The sequence below is a fragment of the Vicugna pacos genome, chromosome 2, assembly GCF_048564905.1.
Source record: "Vicugna pacos chromosome 2, VicPac4, whole genome shotgun sequence".
NCBI lineage: Eukaryota > Metazoa > Chordata > Mammalia > Artiodactyla > Camelidae > Vicugna > Vicugna pacos.
The window spans coordinates 22,676,180-22,694,439 of record NC_132988.1 but is presented as its reverse complement, the minus strand read 5'-3'; the positions used below and the strand labels follow the sequence as shown (position 1 = coordinate 22,694,439).

At 38.2% G+C, this 18,260-nt stretch overlaps 1 protein-coding gene across 1 annotated transcript; it reads right to left on the bottom strand.

The window, feature by feature from the left end:
• Positions 1 to 786: 786 nt before the first annotated feature.
• On the bottom strand, positions 787 to 12,369 carry MGARP (mitochondria localized glutamic acid rich protein). The gene is given in 5 exon segments (XM_006200134.4): positions 787 to 1,202; positions 1,204 to 1,651; positions 3,111 to 3,204; positions 7,508 to 7,611; positions 11,578 to 12,369. Coding segments are annotated over 5 exon segments (930 nt in total). The 5' UTR covers positions 11,819 to 12,369; the 3' UTR covers positions 787 to 1,159.
• Positions 12,370 to 18,260: the final 5,891 nt, after the last annotated feature.

The following is an 18,260-nucleotide window of genomic DNA, read 5'->3' as shown; positions in this document are numbered from 1 at the left end:
AGTCCTTATTCTTTGAACATTCTTCAGATCCTTCCACTTCTCAGTTCCCTCATTCGGAATGCTTTTCTGCTGTGCTTCCTCCTCCCACGTCCTCATGAATAGGTCCTTTATACATCCTTCAGGTTTTTACTCACCAGACAGCTTCTTAGTTAGGCCTTCTCTGGCTGCCCTGTCTAAAATGACAGCTCCAGAGGGCAGGGTATAGTTCAGTGGTAGAGCGCATGTTTAGCATGCATGAGGTCCTGGGTTCAATCCCCAGTACCTCTATTAAAAAAACAAAATATAAAATAAAATAAAATGACAACTCCCACCCCAACCAACACTTATAATCCCTTTACTTTCATTACTTTTAAAATACTTACCAGTATCTAACATAGTATATAGTTTTCTTATTTATCTTGTTTATTGTTTGATCATACTCTAGAACATGAGCTGGGATGGGTAAGAATTATCTTTAAAAAAAAAATCTCAGCACTTAGAACAGTGCTTGGTACGTTACAAGTGCTCAGTTCATATCTGTTTCATATGTGAATGAATGAATGAGTGAATGATCCCTGGCACAAAGTGGAAGTCCTCAGTAAACATTGCTTGAAATGAGCTAAACCAAAATGGAAAATATTGGCACAGCCCCCATGTAATGGGAGAAAGGAAATATTGTTATATGCTGAGTTCTCCATAGATTATGTTTTCTTTGATAACATTGCAATGTTCACGTGATGTCACATGTGTGTATATTAATATGTATTATTTATGAATATAAATATTAGTAAACAAAAAAAGAAGCACTAAAGAGTTTCCAAATTTATTTAAATGAGTTCAGATCAAAACCCAAGAATCTAGATTTACATACATTAAAGAAAGGTAAAGTTATAGCAAAATTAAAGTGAACGCAGGTTGTATAGATAGCTCAATGCCTCTGATATAAAATTTCAATCCAGAGATGAAACTCTAAACTCTTTACAGCTTTCATATTCTGATCCTAGAGAGTAGAAAACTATTCAGACATGTAAAATCTCTCATCTCTCAATCCTGAAATCTATCAGTAGACACCAACAGTCCTCAAGGCACAGTAACGTTTTCTAGAAGAGAAGCCTTTTTTAAAAACTAAGGTTACTAAAACTACAAAAACACCCATCAGCCCCTCTAGGGCATTTTTGGCTTAAGTGTCAATCAGCAGGCGATTCGCCTCCCGCTGAGACGCCCTCGGGACCAACACTGGCTTCTTCCTGTAAATCATTCCCAGCAGAGGGTTCTAACTCAACTGGAGAACTTTCTTCTTCTGGTTCAGCATATTCGCCACAGCTTTCGTTCTCTGTTGTACCTTTATCACTGCTGATGGCAGCAGCTTCCTCCGGAGCTGCGCTCGTAACCTGGGACACCGTCTCAGGGCCGACCTCTGCGCTTTCGCCGGGCGCCGGGTTTGTAACCTCTGGCCCAGTTTCAGCACCGACTGCGACGGTCTCCACGGCGACGGCCTCCGCAGCCTCCGCCTGAGCAGCCTCCGCACCGTCTGGGCAGGGGGAAGCCTCCGTGACGACTGCAACTGTAGCATCCGGAGTATCCTCAGCGCCCACCACCGGCGCTTCCACTAAAGATGCTCCAGGGACTTCTGAACTGGTTTCCTCAGCTCCTGCAACGTTCTCTTTTTCACCTTTAACATTTAGTTCATTAAGCAAAGTATTAATTTAAAGAGCAAGAAAATACGGTGGGACACTGCACAGTCATTAAAAAAATATAAGATGAGGGGGGCGGGGGTGGATAACTCAGTGGCAAGAGAGCATGCCTAGCATGAACGAGGTCCAGGGTTCAATCTCAGGTACTGCCATTAAAACAAACAAGCAAACAAACAAACAAACAAACAAATGAGACAGATCAGTAAGTAGAGACATGAAATGGAATCAAGGTGGTCTGTTAAGTGAAAAAAAGCAAAGAAAAGAGCAATGTATATAGTATGGTACTTTTTGTGTTAGGACAAAAGGGTAAGATAGACCTAGATAGCTATACTTGCAAAGACTCTCTCCAGGGGATACAAAGAAACTAGTATTATTGGTTGCCTCTGTGGAGGTAAAATGGAGGATCTGCTATTCTGCAAACCCTTTTGAACCTGCTTAAAAAAATAATAATTTACGTGTATTATTTATTCAGATAGAAACCATGAAAATAAACAGGCAACATGTCATGTGAAATAGCATGGAAAAGTAGCCAACTTACTGGCTGATGACAATGAGGAATAACTCTCTCAACCTCAGTTTTGTCATCTGTAAAATGGGGATACTAATAATATCTACCTCACAGAGCTATTGTGAGGATTGATTAGAATAATGTGTATGAAAAGGGTTTAAAACCAAGGAAGTGCTATGGAAATGCTGTATTTTATTATTATTACGATTAACATTCTCATGATTATATTCAATAATGTTTATTGATGATATACTGTTTCTTATTGTTGTCTAAAGGTTAAATGACTAAAAGGTTAAAACTGGTCCATGAGCAGCTATTTCCTCTGTCCCTTAATAGTGATCATAGTATTTGATAATAATGGCATTATAGTTGAGATGGAAAAATCATGGTTTAAAGCAAGCAGTTTAAGGGAAGAAATATACATTAGAGTGAAAAGGTAAAGTTTCTGTTCCCATAAGTTGCCATTTTATCAGTCAGATCAACTGAGGGACTCAGCAGACATGACCAAATCTACTAGTGTCACTACACAGGTGGTCTTAGCCAAAATGGAAACAAAATTAGTTTTATGACTTAAAAAACACTGAGGGAAATGAAAGGTCAAGCTGCTGAGAGAGACAGATACTAAAATTAGGCCTGCATGAATGGAAGCCTGAGCAGGGAAAAGTAATATCACCACACAAAGAAGTCAAAGCTGCTGGTCAGCAGTACAAATGTACAACGTTTTCATTTATCAAATGCACTCATCCAAAATGTCTAACAGTATTCTTTAGGCTTTGGTTGGACTTTTCCTTTTTGAACAGACTCTTACCTCTAACAGTGCCATTCTGGACTAGTTAGTAAAGAAGCCAAAAGCAAATAGTGTTCATTGCTAGACACAGATGATGAAAATCAGTACCTCAAGGGAAAATAATATAGTAAACTCACTTTACCTTGAAGTGGATGTAACTCTGCTTTGGTTTTTTCTTTCAAATTTGTAATATGTTCGCTGGGTTTGGCTTGCTCTGATGTGACTGCCTTGTAAGTCTGAAAGTAAATGTATGATTAAGTTTATTTCTTGAGCTATAAGACTCATCATGCCAAATTTAAAGGTATATACAGTTCAAAGAAGAGAAACCAATACACACCACCTACTCTTTTATTTCCCCTTTGGAAATCTTTGTCATTAAGTAGAATGCTTAAAAAAGGAAAGACACAAATGCTCTAAGAGAAGTCAAAGATAACTGAAAACACAAAGTAGACAGAAAGACAAGGAAGAAAAAAATTATGCTAGAATCAATTTACAAATACCCTCCAGCATTTAACTCAGAGAAAAGGAAATTTATGTGCGCACAAAAACCTGTACACAAATGTTCACTGTAGCTTGATTTGTAATAGCCAAAAACTGGAATCAGCCCAGATGTCCTCCAGCAGGTGACTGGTTACACAAACTGTGGTGCATCCATAACAAAGAAGACTCCTCAGCCATAAAAAGAATAAACCATAGATACAAGAAACAATTTGGATGAATCTCCAGGTAAATTACGCAGTGTGAAAAAAAGCCAACTTCAAAAGGTTACATACCTTAGGATTCCATTTATGTAACATTATTTTTAGGGGGGTAACATTCTTGAAATGACAAGAAATACAGAAATAGAGAACAGATTAGTGGTTGCCAGGAAGTAGGAGGGAGGGGAGGGCAGGAGGGAAGTGAGTACAGGCACAAAAGAACAACACAAGGGACCCTTGTGGTGATGGAACTGTCCTGTCTCTTGACTGTGGTGGTGAATACATGAATCTACACATGTGGTAAAACTGCTTAGGACTATGTACATGCATGTGAGTGCGCGTACTCACATACACACGTGTATGTAAAGCTGGTGAAATCTGAATAAGGTCTATGGATGTCATCAATGTCAATTTCCTGGTTGTGATACTGCATTATAGTTAGAAAAGATGTTATCACTGGGGGAAATGAGGCGAAAGGTATACAAGCTCTCTCCGTGTTGGTTCTTATAACTGTATGTGAAACTCAATTCTCTCACAATAAAAAGTTTTCAAAAAGTCTTCCAAACTGACAGATTTGTAGACCCTAATGAAGATCCCTTAAGTAAGCTAGGGTTAGTCACTAAAAGCAGCAATATGTCCTGCCTGCGGGTTTTACTTAAGAAACAGAATTGGGAATAAAGCTGTCTTTATCATAGAGACAATGTGCAGGCTTTAATTTCATATTCAAGTAGTCATCTCTGGCCTGTATTGCTATATGCCAATGAGAGTTTCAAAATGAAAATCTCGGTCACTCTCTCTCTTGCCTTCTGAGACAGCCCTCACTCTGTCTATGGAGTGTGTATCTCCTTTCATTTTAAACTAAACACCCCACATCTCACAGCCTCTCTCTCTCACCTTTTGAGGTGGCTCACATTCTGCCTATGGAGTGTGTATCTCCTAAGCTGCTCTCCCTTCTGAGTGAGACAGCCCACACTCTGTCTATGGTGTGTGTCTCTCTCTGAATAAACTTGCTTTCACTTTAAAAGAAAAAAGAAAATCTCACTAATTAGATGATATTGTCTGTATTATCTCAGCTTAAGAAAGTGTTGGTAGTGATTTATCTTTTAGGAATATAGATTCAAAAAAATTGTATATTTATATGTAGTATTTTCTCAATTTTTAATAATCATGAACCAAGCACAACATTAAAAATCATCCTATGCAGGGAGAGGATACAGCTCAGTGGCAGAGCACATGCTTAGCATGCATGAGGTTCTGGGTTCAATCCCCAGTACCTCCATCAAAAATAAATAAATAAACCTAACTACCTCCTCCCCTCAAAAAAAAAATTATCCTATGCAAATTACAAACTATTTTATAGTATGTTAAAATTAGGCTATGAAACTGGAAAATCCATAACCTTGGGGATGGAAATGATGCAAAAGTGGCCCTTTAACAAACCCACGGTGTTTGGTGAATTCAGACTTGAATCATCTGGCTATGAAACTCACAGAACAAACAGGATCAGCAGGGATGACAGTCAACATTTTTGTATAAAAGCAGGAATATTTTCCTAATGGGGTGGGAGCTCCTGACAGCTTACAGGGCCAGGAGGCTGAGTCAGCACCCTCAGTTCTCAGTACAGTAAAACTGAACCTCTGCCCAAATTCCTGTCCTTGAAATGACCATCCAGCCGCAACATCCCAAGGACATTAGTCTTACTGTTCAAGGGGCTAAAACACAATTCAGCTGCTAAAGCAGAACCAAAGAGGTGAAATACAAGAATAATTCATAGTAACATGTAACCCAGAGGATCTAGCTTTTCCAAATTGAACATAGTCGAGCACAGAGTAGAAGAAAGTTCTATTAGAAGAGAGGGTCTCAAATTTAGACTTTGAAAGTTATTATTTTTTTTGGTGGGAAGGGTAATTAGGTTTATTTATTTTTAGAGGTGGTACTGGAGATTGAACCGAGGACCTTATGTATGCTAAGCATGCACTCCACTTGAGCTAGAAGTTATTTCTAAATGATATTTATTTATTAATGTTAGCATCTAAAATATACCACAACTTTTAGAAACCAGTCTGGCATTTTGTCTTTTAAGATATCCAGACCCTCAAAATACTGAAGTGACCTGGGCCTTTCTCAGATTCAAAGAGGCTCTAGTAGTAGATTTTACTTGGAAATAAAAACGGGCTCTTGGGTATGAAGCATCTGTGGATTTAATTCAGAGAAATCTAATATCGAATTTATTTTAGTGCAGGACATGGAGGGGAAGGGGAGGGCCAGAATATGGGTTTTTGAGTGCCTCACATTCTGTATTTCCTCCTGAAAGCAGTGTAGTGATGTCCAGATGAAATTCAGTCTTCCAGCTTCCTGCATAATCACATGGCCTAGTTTAATCTGTTTTTCCAGTGGCCTGTATCCAATGATAGTAGCCCTGGGCAGTGAATTCAATTTTAAGCAGTAGAAAGATGTCAGAAGCAGAGGAATCTGGGTATGAGTGAAAGCTGGTAGATTAGGGTAGGGCAATAATATAAGTGACATGTTTGACATTTCCTGGCTTCTCAAGGCTTTCAAATTTCTGAAGATTAGAATATGTATTTTGGTTTCGGCATCTACATAGACCTACAAACTGCCAGTTATGACTAAAAATCCCTTTATGCATATTTCTGTAGGGCCAAAACAAAATGTAGTGATTGTGTAGTCTTATGGTTTCTGAAGAATTTATATTTATTCTACTTTTATTCATAATAAAGATTAGATTTCCACTTAGAAAGTTTACAACATTGTAAAATGATTATAAATCAATAAAAAATGTTAAAAAAAGTTTATGACAAAATGATGAATGATTAAATAGGTTTATCTTATTAACTCACAAATGTTTCACTTTTTTAGTTTCAAAAATCATACTATTAAAGCTTTGTTTTATAGTTTTAATTTTATATGACTTTTGAATTAAAAGAATTATAGATAAATACTACTTAAAAAAATAAAAGTATATAAAGATATAAAGCTAATAAAAACCATGGAGGGGGTGGGTATAGCTCAGTGGGAGAGCACACGCTTAGCATGCACAAAGTCCAGGGTTCAATCCCCAGTACCTCCATTAAAAAAATTTTTTTTAATTATTTAAAAAGAAATTGAAAACTTCAAAAAAAAAACCAAAACAAACAAAATCCTATGGAGATAGTAAAAAGATTAGGAGGAGGGAGGGAAGGATGAATACTTGGAGCACAGGGTATTTTTAGGGCAGTGAAACTATTATGCTTGCTACTGTAATGATGGATACATGTCATATATTTGTCAAAACCCACATAAAGTACAACACAAAGAGTGACCCCTCATGCAAACTATAGACTTTGGTTAATAATAATGTATCAATATTGACTCAGTTATAACAGATGTACGTCACTAAAGCAAGATTGTATGGAAAAGGGGGCAGAGGGGTGAGAGGAGGTGTATGGGAATTCTCTGTACTTTCTGCTTATTTTTCTGTAAACCTAAAACTGCTCTAAAAAATTAAGTCTATTAATTTTTTTAAAGTTAATCTCTCAAAATAGTTCTTGTTAAATGTTTATAATAATACCTACCTTATAGAATTGTTGTAATTATTAAATAAGGATGATTCTGTCATATGGTAAACATTCAAATGTCAGCTATTTGTACTATTAGTATTTATAACAACATTGTTTTTACTAGTTCATTCATACTTAGTGGTATTCAGTATTTTGTACTTAAATTTTTTTCCCATAATCTTATATATTTAGTTAATCCCATGTCCTAGCCTTGACATTGCTTTGAGTTTTATCACAGGTTGTAAAATATATGAATTCCTGAACAGAGTTAGTTAAACACTTACATAATATCCACCAGCACTGACTGTGACACCTACAACCAGATAATAGATCATATTTGATCCAGATGATCCAGGGAATTTGTTAGATGACATCCAGCGAAGAGATGCTAGGAAAACAAGTTTAAACACAGTTAGCTCTACCACAGGCAAAATGATTTTAAATGATTACATCTTTAAAATTTTCGCCTCAGTGAACCTAGAATCTATTAACATCAACTGATTTTAGCTTAAGGGAATACAGCGTTACAAGGTAGGGTAATAATTCCACTTGACATTTTCCCAATCTAATTTGATAAGTACTTATAAAACCTGTCATCTTGATGCTTAGCATTATGCTTTTCTTGGAAGGAGTTCAGGCGAGGATAGAGAAAAAAATGACAAAAGCACTAAACAATTTTAACAGTCAAACGAGATGCATATTAGCAAAAGAAAGCTGTTTATTGTATGTATTACACCACAAGATTCAGTGAAAAAGATAATTTTTTTAAAAAATGAAGTACATTTGTGCTTCAAATTTATATGTTAAATAAAACATATTGAAATCCAGCACATTTCTATAAATGTGTAATACAAATGTAGTTAAGGAAGAAACTTGAATTTTTTTTAATATAAAGTCTTTAAAGATGGGCAAATACAAGCTTTTTAAAGACAAATGTTACCATAAGTTTTTATCTAAAATAGGAGTACAATTCTGTACAAACTAATAAAAATAGATAAAGGTGCTATATTATTATATTTAAATATATTAATTCTGTCATACTAGAATTTGTATGTACCATATGCCCTGGAATTGAAATTTTTATAATAGACTCAAAGCTAGAAAAAGCTTAAAGTTCATACAGCTCATATTCTTTATTTTAAAGATTAAAAAGGTGGAGACATTTATTTACTTGTTCATCAAATACAGTTGAGCTACTATTATGTGTCTGGCATTTTAGAAGCATTAAGGATGTAACTGTGAAAAGGACACACAAGGTCTGTGGTCTCAAGTAGCTCACAGTCTAGAAAGAGGGAACCGATGCACAGACAAATAACTGTAGACAAATAATTGCAAGGCAGTATGACAAATGTTGTAATGGAGGTAAGTAGAAGCAGCAGTAGCAGGAAAATGCAGTGAAAGAAATCAGCTAGTTGGCTAGAGGTAGCTGTCACAACTGAAAAGACATGACCTGCAGATACTGACATATATATATGGAATGGATAAACACGTTCATGCTGTACAGTGCAGGGAACTATATTCGGTATCTTGTGGTGATCATGGTGAAAATGAATATGATAACGAATATATGTATGTTCACATGTGACCGAGGCACTGTGCTGTGCACTGGAAATTGTCATAACATTGTAAACTGACTATACTTCAATAAAAATTTATTATACAAAAAAAAAAAAAAGAAAGAAGGAAAAGACATGACCTGAGTTTTGAAGGAAAGGAGAAGTCTGTCAGATAAATAAGGGAAGGGAAAATTGCACTGGAGGCAGAAGGCATAGCATGTGCAAAAAGCATGAGATGTGTGATTTGGAAAATGGAAAGTAATTTGATGTGGCCTGCCCTAGAGAACAGGGGTGTAGGGACCAGGAGGAGGTTATGATTTACAGAGGGCAAATCTTAAGACATTTGCATTAGCTACAAATCTCTGTAGTAGCAAAATTGGAAAGATTTTTGTATATATGTTCTTAGTTTGGCGATAAATGACCATCTCTTAGAAAAACTATTTTTTTTTTCCTACAAATGTGTCCGGAGAGGCTATAAAAGGTTTACAGCTTTGACTTGTAGTGGGGTTTTTGTTGGTTTAAAAATACATCTGTTATTAAATAGAGAATATATAGCTTTCATAGTTGGCAACTAGGCATAAATATCAAAAAGTTTTTTTTTAATAGGAAGAAATAAAGCTATCAGAGACTTAAGTAAAGACAAACAAAACACAGTTATGGCAAAGTTATATAAGAGAAATGCAATGGGAAATAAATATTCAGTAAAGACTAATTAGACAAATTTTAGCATATTCATAAATGTGAAACAAATAGATATTTTAATTTTTGCAGAAAAATACACAAGAAAATATTTACAATACAGTAAATGTAAATGAAAAGTTATAGCAAAATAGTCTATACAGGACTATCTCAGATATGTGGAATGTACATAAGAAAAAAATGCAGGAAAGGAGAAAAGAGGTCTGGAACACTATGTATACTAAAATGTGAATAGTGGTGTTTACTAAGTGGTAGGATTATAGGCGACTTCTATTTTGCATTTCTGTGTTTTTTTCTGGTGATCTATTATAAATCTAATTTATTTATTCATTAACATTTCACATTTTTAAAAGCAAAACCCAAAGAACAAAATTTGATGAGCACAGTTAAAATTTTATCCTTCAATAAAACGGAAACAATTTCATTTTTCGTCAAAGTAGGAAGTACCAATAAAAGGTTAATGTCCAAAGTTCCAGGCAATAGTAGTCCTGAAAATACATATATAAATCAGTACTACAAACAATTAGATGAAAATGAGCAAAAGATCACTACTGCTACAACCAGTGTTGCTAACTACCTATTTAGAATTTTTAAACTACTTTTTTTTGCCACAAGCTGAGAGGAAATTATCTGAAACGTGCAGCTAGAAAAAAACAAAAAAGATGTGTATGTTTGTGCATGAGGACAGTGTGGGTGGCGGTCACACAGCGCGAAAGGCCACGGTCAGGGGGCTCATCTTTCTCCCCACTCCACCCCCAATTACAACAGCCCCGTTATCTTCGTAAGTTTCAAATGAATGGCTTCCCCCTATTTTACCAGTGAAAACTCTGCTCTATCTTACTCGGTATAAATATCAAGGAAAACGAAGACTCCTTATTTCTGTTGCTGGAGTCAACTTCTTCCCAGGAGCATTTTAAGAGAAAGATAAAGCTAGTTGGACATACCTCCCTTCCTTCCCACCACCACAGGCTTAATCAAAGTGAAAAAACAAACAAAAAAACCGGCTTGGAATTTTCCGCAGGAGCCTCTCTTCCCGGCTCAAACGCACGAGCTGGGCTAAAGCTACCTCACAAGTCTTAGGAAGTGAGGCGACGTGAAGGGAGAACTAAGAACTTTCTAGGAGGTTGTCTAAGATCTGCCACCCCAATTAGAGACTGAAAAGAGAGGGGAGATGGATGAGGACTAGGAAAGAGCCGGCTGGGGCAGAACTGAACCGGAGCGCAAATCTGGGCGCAGGGCGGCGGGCTGCTGGCAGGAAAAACGCTCTTATGCCCACACTGAAGCACCTGTAATGTCCCAGACCCTACGCTAGGCAGTTGCGTACACGTCAGTTTTTATTTAATAAGCTTCCAGCTCGCACTGCCACTTCCCCTTTAGGAAATACGCTCCCTTTTCGCGTGCATTAGAAGATCTAAATGCATGGGCGACGCAGCCAAACGGATGGACAGCTCCAGATCTCTCTGCAGCTCCTAAGGAAAGTGCTTCGAAGGCCGTTTCCTCACCAGGGATGCTACGGCGCAGGCTTGTGGCTGCCGAGCCCTCGCCAAGTCTTGAGTTTATTTACTTAAGAGCATTTTCTCAACTTCTGCGGGGCCAGCACTGCCTCCCGCGTCCTGCCTGGCCCTCAGATCAGTGGCCATCTTCCTCTTGAAGCTGGAGAGCGCATTGGTCCTTATATTAACATAAGTGGTAAACTACGGCTACAGTTAGTCAGGCATTTTTCTAAGCGCTTTTAACTACATGTTAATTCCCTAAAACTCACAACTATTATTGTCCTCATTTTACAGATGAGCACCTGAGGTTAAATTTCTTCCCCAAGATCAAGATTCGAACCCAGGAAGTTTAGTCCGGATTCAAAAGCTGCGCTGGAAAGGTTCCCTACTTTCAAAGTCTCCAGGAATTTCGGGCGCCTTCCTGGCCGCTCTCCCCGATTTCTCCACGCATTCCCAATCTCAGGTCTCTGCTGCCCGGGGTTGAGTTTGGCCCACTAAGGGCAGGCGGGTTCCAGGGCGCCCATGCAATCCGCGCGCGAGGCACCTGTCCTCCCTCCTCAGGTTTGGACGCCGGGAGAGGCTCCCGGACCCGCGCCTGACACTCACCATCCTTCCGGAGCGGCGCAGAGCCTGGGGGTGCCCTTAGAGGCAGCGCTAGGGTCTTGGAGACCGCTCTGCGGAGATACATCGTGCCAGCTGCCCGCCGCGCAGCAGCCTCTGTAACCCCGCGCCGGCTGCGGGGTGACGGGAGTCCGGGCGAGCCCCGCCCCGGGGAGGGGCGCCGACCCCTGCCCGCCCCGTCCGGGCGTTCCCGGGGACATGCGTAGGGGTTGGTCGTCCCCACCATTCTCCCACAACCCAATCTCTAGACTCTTGCTGATTTCTGCGTGATCCAAGAAGCTGATGGCGGCATCTCAGTAAAGGGATGAGGAACCAAGACGACCCCGTCACCTGCCTGCTCTGTACTGTTCCACTTAGTGGAACTCCTCAGAGCGGGCTGGAAATGTTTCAGGACTTGCAGACATGGTTTATCACGCCGTATGAAATCTGCACTCACTTTATCTCACGCACACCGTTAAGGTTTCCTAGGTGTGGAAAGGATAGCTAGAAGTTTCCTGGAGATGAAACAAGGAGAGGGGTAGCCTTAGCCTTCCATTGTTGCTCTGGGTGATGTTCAGAATCATAAGGGAACTCCCAGGTAATGATTGAATGTCTAGGCAATTGACTGCTACAATGGCTTTTGGCTTTTGGCTTTTGGCTTTTGAAACTCCAAAAATGCTGTATATTCCTCTATGGGATGTGAAACTAGTACTTCCAAATCAACTAAAAACGCTAAATTATTAGTTTTTCCCTCCAGATTTCAATTACTTGCCTCATTGTGGCTACAAGAATTTGTCTTTGCTTGAATATGGAAACCAATAATTTATATTTATAACATTTTCTAAATGATTAATCTTTGGAAGGGACTGTTTGCTACTGTAACAGTCCCTTATGTGTGCTTGGCATTTGACAGTTTACAAAGTACTTTTGCACAAATTTTCTCCTTTAATTTTCACTTCAGCCCTCTGAGGGAAGTAGCATTTATTCCGTTTAGCAAACGACAGGTGGTGGAGAGGAATGTTCAGGGACTGATGGTCATGAATTTTTTTTTTTAAAGAACATGAACATAGTTCTTCTAATTCCAAGTTCTCTTGGCATGTTACAGGCAAAATATTTGCTCATTTGCCACGTGAATAACTAAACATCCCTCAAAGGCTTCAGTTCTGAACCAATTCTTGTGATATTTAACATAGTCTCATTTAACGAGTACAAGCCAATGGTCAGAACTGGCTTTTTGATGCTTAGAGTAACTAGCTATTCCTAGTGATTAAACCTTAAGAGCAATTAGGTCATCTGTAGGTAATGAGAGGTCAAATTTAGACTTCTAAGCCCCAAAGAAGGGGACAGACCCAGACCCTCCACCAAGAAGTTAGGTAGTCCTGAAAGCAACAAAATATAGGTTAGCACACTTGCTGCCTTTGACCAGCATTGAGTATACATCGTCCTGCAACTAGTGATTACCTATCTCACTGGTGGTGTAGACTGTTTAGTGAACATCTAGCAGTTAGGACAGATTGACAAATCAAATCAAATCTGTCAGGAGAGCTCCTAACCACTTCCAATTTGGCACTGCTCAATTTAAAATTAAAAAAGAAAACAAATCTGTCTACCACTATGGCTCATCCTTTCCTTGGTATTCTTAGGGCTGAATTTTGACTTGTTTGCCAGGGAGAGGGAATGGTCAAAGGCAGTAAGTGCATTTAAATGAATTGAATTAATGCATCCATTACACTCATTTAATGTGCTGGAAGCTCCTAGAAAAAGGATTCTTTCTAAGTAAACATTTGTAAATGATAATGAACATTTGTAAAAACTCCTAGATCACTGCTCTGGACTCCTCTAAGAATTCCAATGTAGACTCTGGATCTGGGTTTGGTCTGAGCTCTTCTGGGTCATCCCCAGGTTCCACAGCAGCCACTTAGTATCAGTCAGTCAAACTGTCTGTAAGTATCTGTCAAATGTCTATAATATGCTAGGGATCATGCTAGATGCTAGGGACTGGTTATAATTTATTTCACAAGTATTTATCAAGTATCTATGATTACTGTTCCAGGGCTTGCTTCAATGAACTAGATATGATTTTTGCTACCACTCCTAGAGGTTATATTTTCAGGTTAAAGAGATATGGAACCAACATCTTTTCTCAGGAGGAGTGTTGGGCTACCATCAATGGGGTCAATGATCACAAAGAAATCTCTGACCAGACACCAATGATAAATGTAGTCTAAGAGCTTTGGTTAAAGCCAAACTGGTTTAAACAATGCAAACCAACTAATTTAAACAATGCAAAAATAACACACATGCATATAGGGCTTTAAAAACGTTTCCCAAAGATATTGTCACATCTATCTTTGTACTTTATCCTCTAAACAAATCTTAAGGAGTAGGTGAAGGAATGTTGACTATCCTTATATTACACATGAAAAAAAAATTGAGGTAGTGTAATACTATGGTTAAGAGCCTGAGTTTCAGAGTCAGATACTTGGTCTGATTTATTGATGTGAATAAAATGTGGATAATTCCTTTATTCATAGGGTTTCTGTAAGTTCTAAAGCACATTAGGTATAAAACATGCTCAACTAGTTGGAGGAGGCAGTCCTAAATTCTGACTAAGCCCAAGCTCACGGCTCCCGTACAATGATCTGATGCCTTTCAGTGCGCACATGACAGGATCCGTTATATTTCACCATCTCATCATATGGTAATGTCCTGTGAAGACTCGATTACGTCCTCTTGGATGTGGCCATCCCAGCCAGGAGAGGCAAGAACTGTGAGATAAACAGTGCCACATCTCTGAATCCCTTTTCATCCTAGTTAAATGCTCATGCCTCTTGGATCAAAGGGAATTTGCCACTTACTCTACTGCTGCTGTAGGATATGTGGCTTTCCATTTTGATGGCAAACTCTTCTCACATCTTTTTTGTTTGTTTTATGAAGGGGAGGTAATTAGGTTTATTTATTTATTATATTTGGAGGAGGTACTAGGGATTGAACCCAGGACCCTGTGCATACTAAGCATGTGCTCTACCACTTGAGCTACACCCTTCATCCTTATCACATCTTACTGAGACAGTTCCCAAGAGAGAGCATGCCTGTGGGTTGTCAAGTTCAGTTTCTCCCCAACCAAGAGAATTTTAACAGTAGATCTTGGCTATAAAAGACTCTGTATCGCTCAGACAGTAGTTTCCCAGCTGTTAGTCATGTTGTTTATAACGCTGCCCTTGAGCACATCCTTAACATTTTTCTTGGTCTTGTTGGGAAAACAAGAATCTAGGGTCAGAGATGACTTATCTAAGATGATCTCCACCTAATTGTGATTGTTGACAAAGATGATACTAGTTTTGAAACATATTGTAAGAATCCTCTGCTAGCAATATTAATCATACTTATTCAAGGCTTAAGTTCCATATAATTAAAAGCAATTTTCAAAGACTGCATGATTTCGTAGGCTCCACAGAAAGCTAGAAATAGTTTTGTTTTTCTTAATACTAAATTCCTAGGCTACATAACCTGAACTTTCAACAGATCAGTATGGATATAAAGTGAAACAATTTAGAAGACTATCTAGGAAGACAAATTTGCAAGCAATTAATAAAGTGCTGATAACCACCCTTTTGATGGCCTAAAGTATTTAGATTAAATGAAGGGGAAAGGGTAATCAAGATGGTAAATTCTTTAAGTGTTCTTGGAGGTCCCTCAGTACTCTTCCCATCTATTCACATTCTCTTCTATGGTAAAATAAACATGACATGACTATTTTCCTAAGGCTACCATAACAAGTTACTCACACTTGGATGGCTTAAAACAACAAAATTTATTCTCTTACCACTCTACAGGCTAGAAGTCTGAAATCAAAGTGTGGGCAGGACCATGCCTGCCCTGAAACCCGTAGGTGAGAATCCCTCCTTGCCTCTTCTAGCTTTAGATGTTTACTGGTAATCCCTCCCTTGCAGACACGTCACTCCAACCTCTGCCTCCATCATCACGTGGCTGTCTCCTCTGTGTGTATCTGTTTCTTTTTGTCTTATAAGTGTGCCAGTCATACTGGATTAAGGGCCCCCTATTCCAGTATACTCATCTTAACTCATTACATCTGCAAATACCCTATTTCCAAATAAGGTTACGTCCTGAGATACTGGGGGTTAGGACTTTCACATCTTTTGAGTGGTAAAAATTCAACCCCTAACAACTTCTTATACTTGAAGCTGAGTTCATATAGCTTGTTTTTTGCTATGGCAATTTAAGAACATAATTTAAATGACTATTTCACAGATACTAAATCTGAAAAAAGTTCTGATTTTATCTCTAATAAAAAACTTGATGGCATTTGACAAACGATTTTGTCTGCATCTTCTTTTTTATGGAAATTCTTTTATATTATTGCTAAAGAAACCGTAATTTGACCAAGTACCTCTTGGAAATTTACAATCAGAATGATTCCTGTTCAGTACAGCTGTTCTCTTAAACTAATATGTAAACCCCGGAACCACTGACTGTAGCCTTCTCTTTAACGATGTGGATTAGGGAAGAGAAGGTCTGTGCACCAAGAAAATAAAGCAGATAGATACACAGAGACCAGAGCCAAGGCCAAAAGCCTTGATGTTTGAATTTCAGGCCCCAATTATTTCCAGGCCCAGGTGCATTCCTGTTATGAGAGTCTGTGAGTCACTCTGTATCCCCATGACTTTTTTTTCAGTTCAACATAATTTGAGTTTGGTTTTAATATTTAGTTTATAAAGTATCTTTTACCAGCACCACTATGTAACAAAACTCTAGGTGTTACTCATAGAATAATCTACATCTGTACTGTTCAATACAGCAACCACTAGCCCCACGTGGCTATTTAAATTAATTAAAATGAAGTATTAAAAATTCAGTCACATTAATCACATTCAAAATGTGCAATAGCCACATGGGAGTAGTAGCTACTGTATCGGATAGCACAGGCAGAACCTTTACATCTTTGCAGGCAGTTCTTTTGGACAGCCCTGGTCTTCCTGAATGGCTCCCCCTGGAATTATACAGGCACAATCAAGATAAAAGTCCACACAAGGTAGCTAATATTTTCAAGGCCTGACATGCAGTAGATCCTGTTTATTAAAGTTGTATCTTATTTCCAACTAAGGCTATCAGTGTCCTGAATTTCAGGTGTCTTAGAGTTTTCTCTTCCCTTTAGGGATGTGAATTGTTAAGTGTTTCTTTTAATGTAAAGTTTCTTGAATTGGGAGTTGATACCTTACTTCTTGGTCTATCACCATGTGACAATATTAGTTTCTATTGCTGCTATAACAAACTTAGTGGTTTAAAACAACACAGACTTATTATCTTGCAGTTTTGTAGGTGTTAAGTCCAACATGGGTCTCAATAGGATAAAATCAAGGTGTCAGCAGGGTGTTTTCCTTTCTGGAGGCTCCAAGGGAGAATTTCTTTGACTTTCTCATACCTTGGCTCTTGGCCCACTTCCATCTTCAAAACTAGCAATGGCCAGTTGAGTCTTTCTCACATCACATCACTCTGACACCCTCTGGTGCCTCCCTCTTCACTGCTAAGGACCCTTGCGATTACATGGGGCTCAACCCAATAATCCAGGATAATCTCTCCATCTCCATGTCTCAGCAGTTTAGCAAATATAATTCTACCTGCAACCTTAATCTCGCTTTGCCATATAACCTACCACATACACAGAGTCCAGGGAATAGGGCATGATCATCTTTAAGGGTCCATTATTCTACTTTCCACAGTGATGTTGGGCAAATGACTCTGTAAAATTATGAAATTGGTCTATAAGACCCCTAACGTCCTTTCCAGTTCTACTGGCTAGGACCCCAAATTGACAGAAGTTAATAGTTACTGTTATATTTAGCTTTTCAATGAATTTGGATTAAATACTTATTCTGTAATAATGTAACTCTGAATTTATGTTCAGAAGTGACTTCTAAAGATATCTGGGCCATGAATCTCCCAGAAAAGTATTGACCAGAGCCCACAACACACACAAAACCATTAATAAAACAATGAAACTTTCTACTTAACATCAGAATGGGGATACAAATAATGAATTGTTAAATGTGTGGTACACTAAGTGTTCAAATTATAAGTTACTGAAGTGACATGTAAGTTCTAACTGATTCACAAGAAAGGGTTTTGGTGAGGAATAAAGTATTTCTAAATTTGTATCTATTAACTCTCACCAACCCTGCCTCCTCCTTTTAAAAAATAATCGGGAGTTTGCTATTAATTGGATGAAAGTCATATTAGCAAAAAGGGCCTACAAACTTTGTGTTGCCATAACTGGTGTAAAAACAGTCACCCAAATGAAAATCATTCAGACTCAAGGAAATGAAGTCAGAAGAAACTCTGGTAGTAAGATTCATCTTTACTTTGTCCTCTAGAAGAAAACAGTATTTGAGCTTTTTTGTATTTTGAATAATAGAATAGGAGTAGTTCTATCACCCTGCACACTACAGAATAAGTGTTCCAATTAGAAATTAAAAGTTGATGTAAAGAGTAAATCCTTCAGCAGTGATTTTTAAATCTATCTTCTTAGTAAGTTTTCTTACCAATGTATCCTTAATTACCACTGACCCTATCATCAGACGGTTCCTTCCACATTAAAATACTTCTAATAATGTACCTTAGAATTAATACTCTATGCATTGTCACCATATATATAATCTGAAGAATACAGA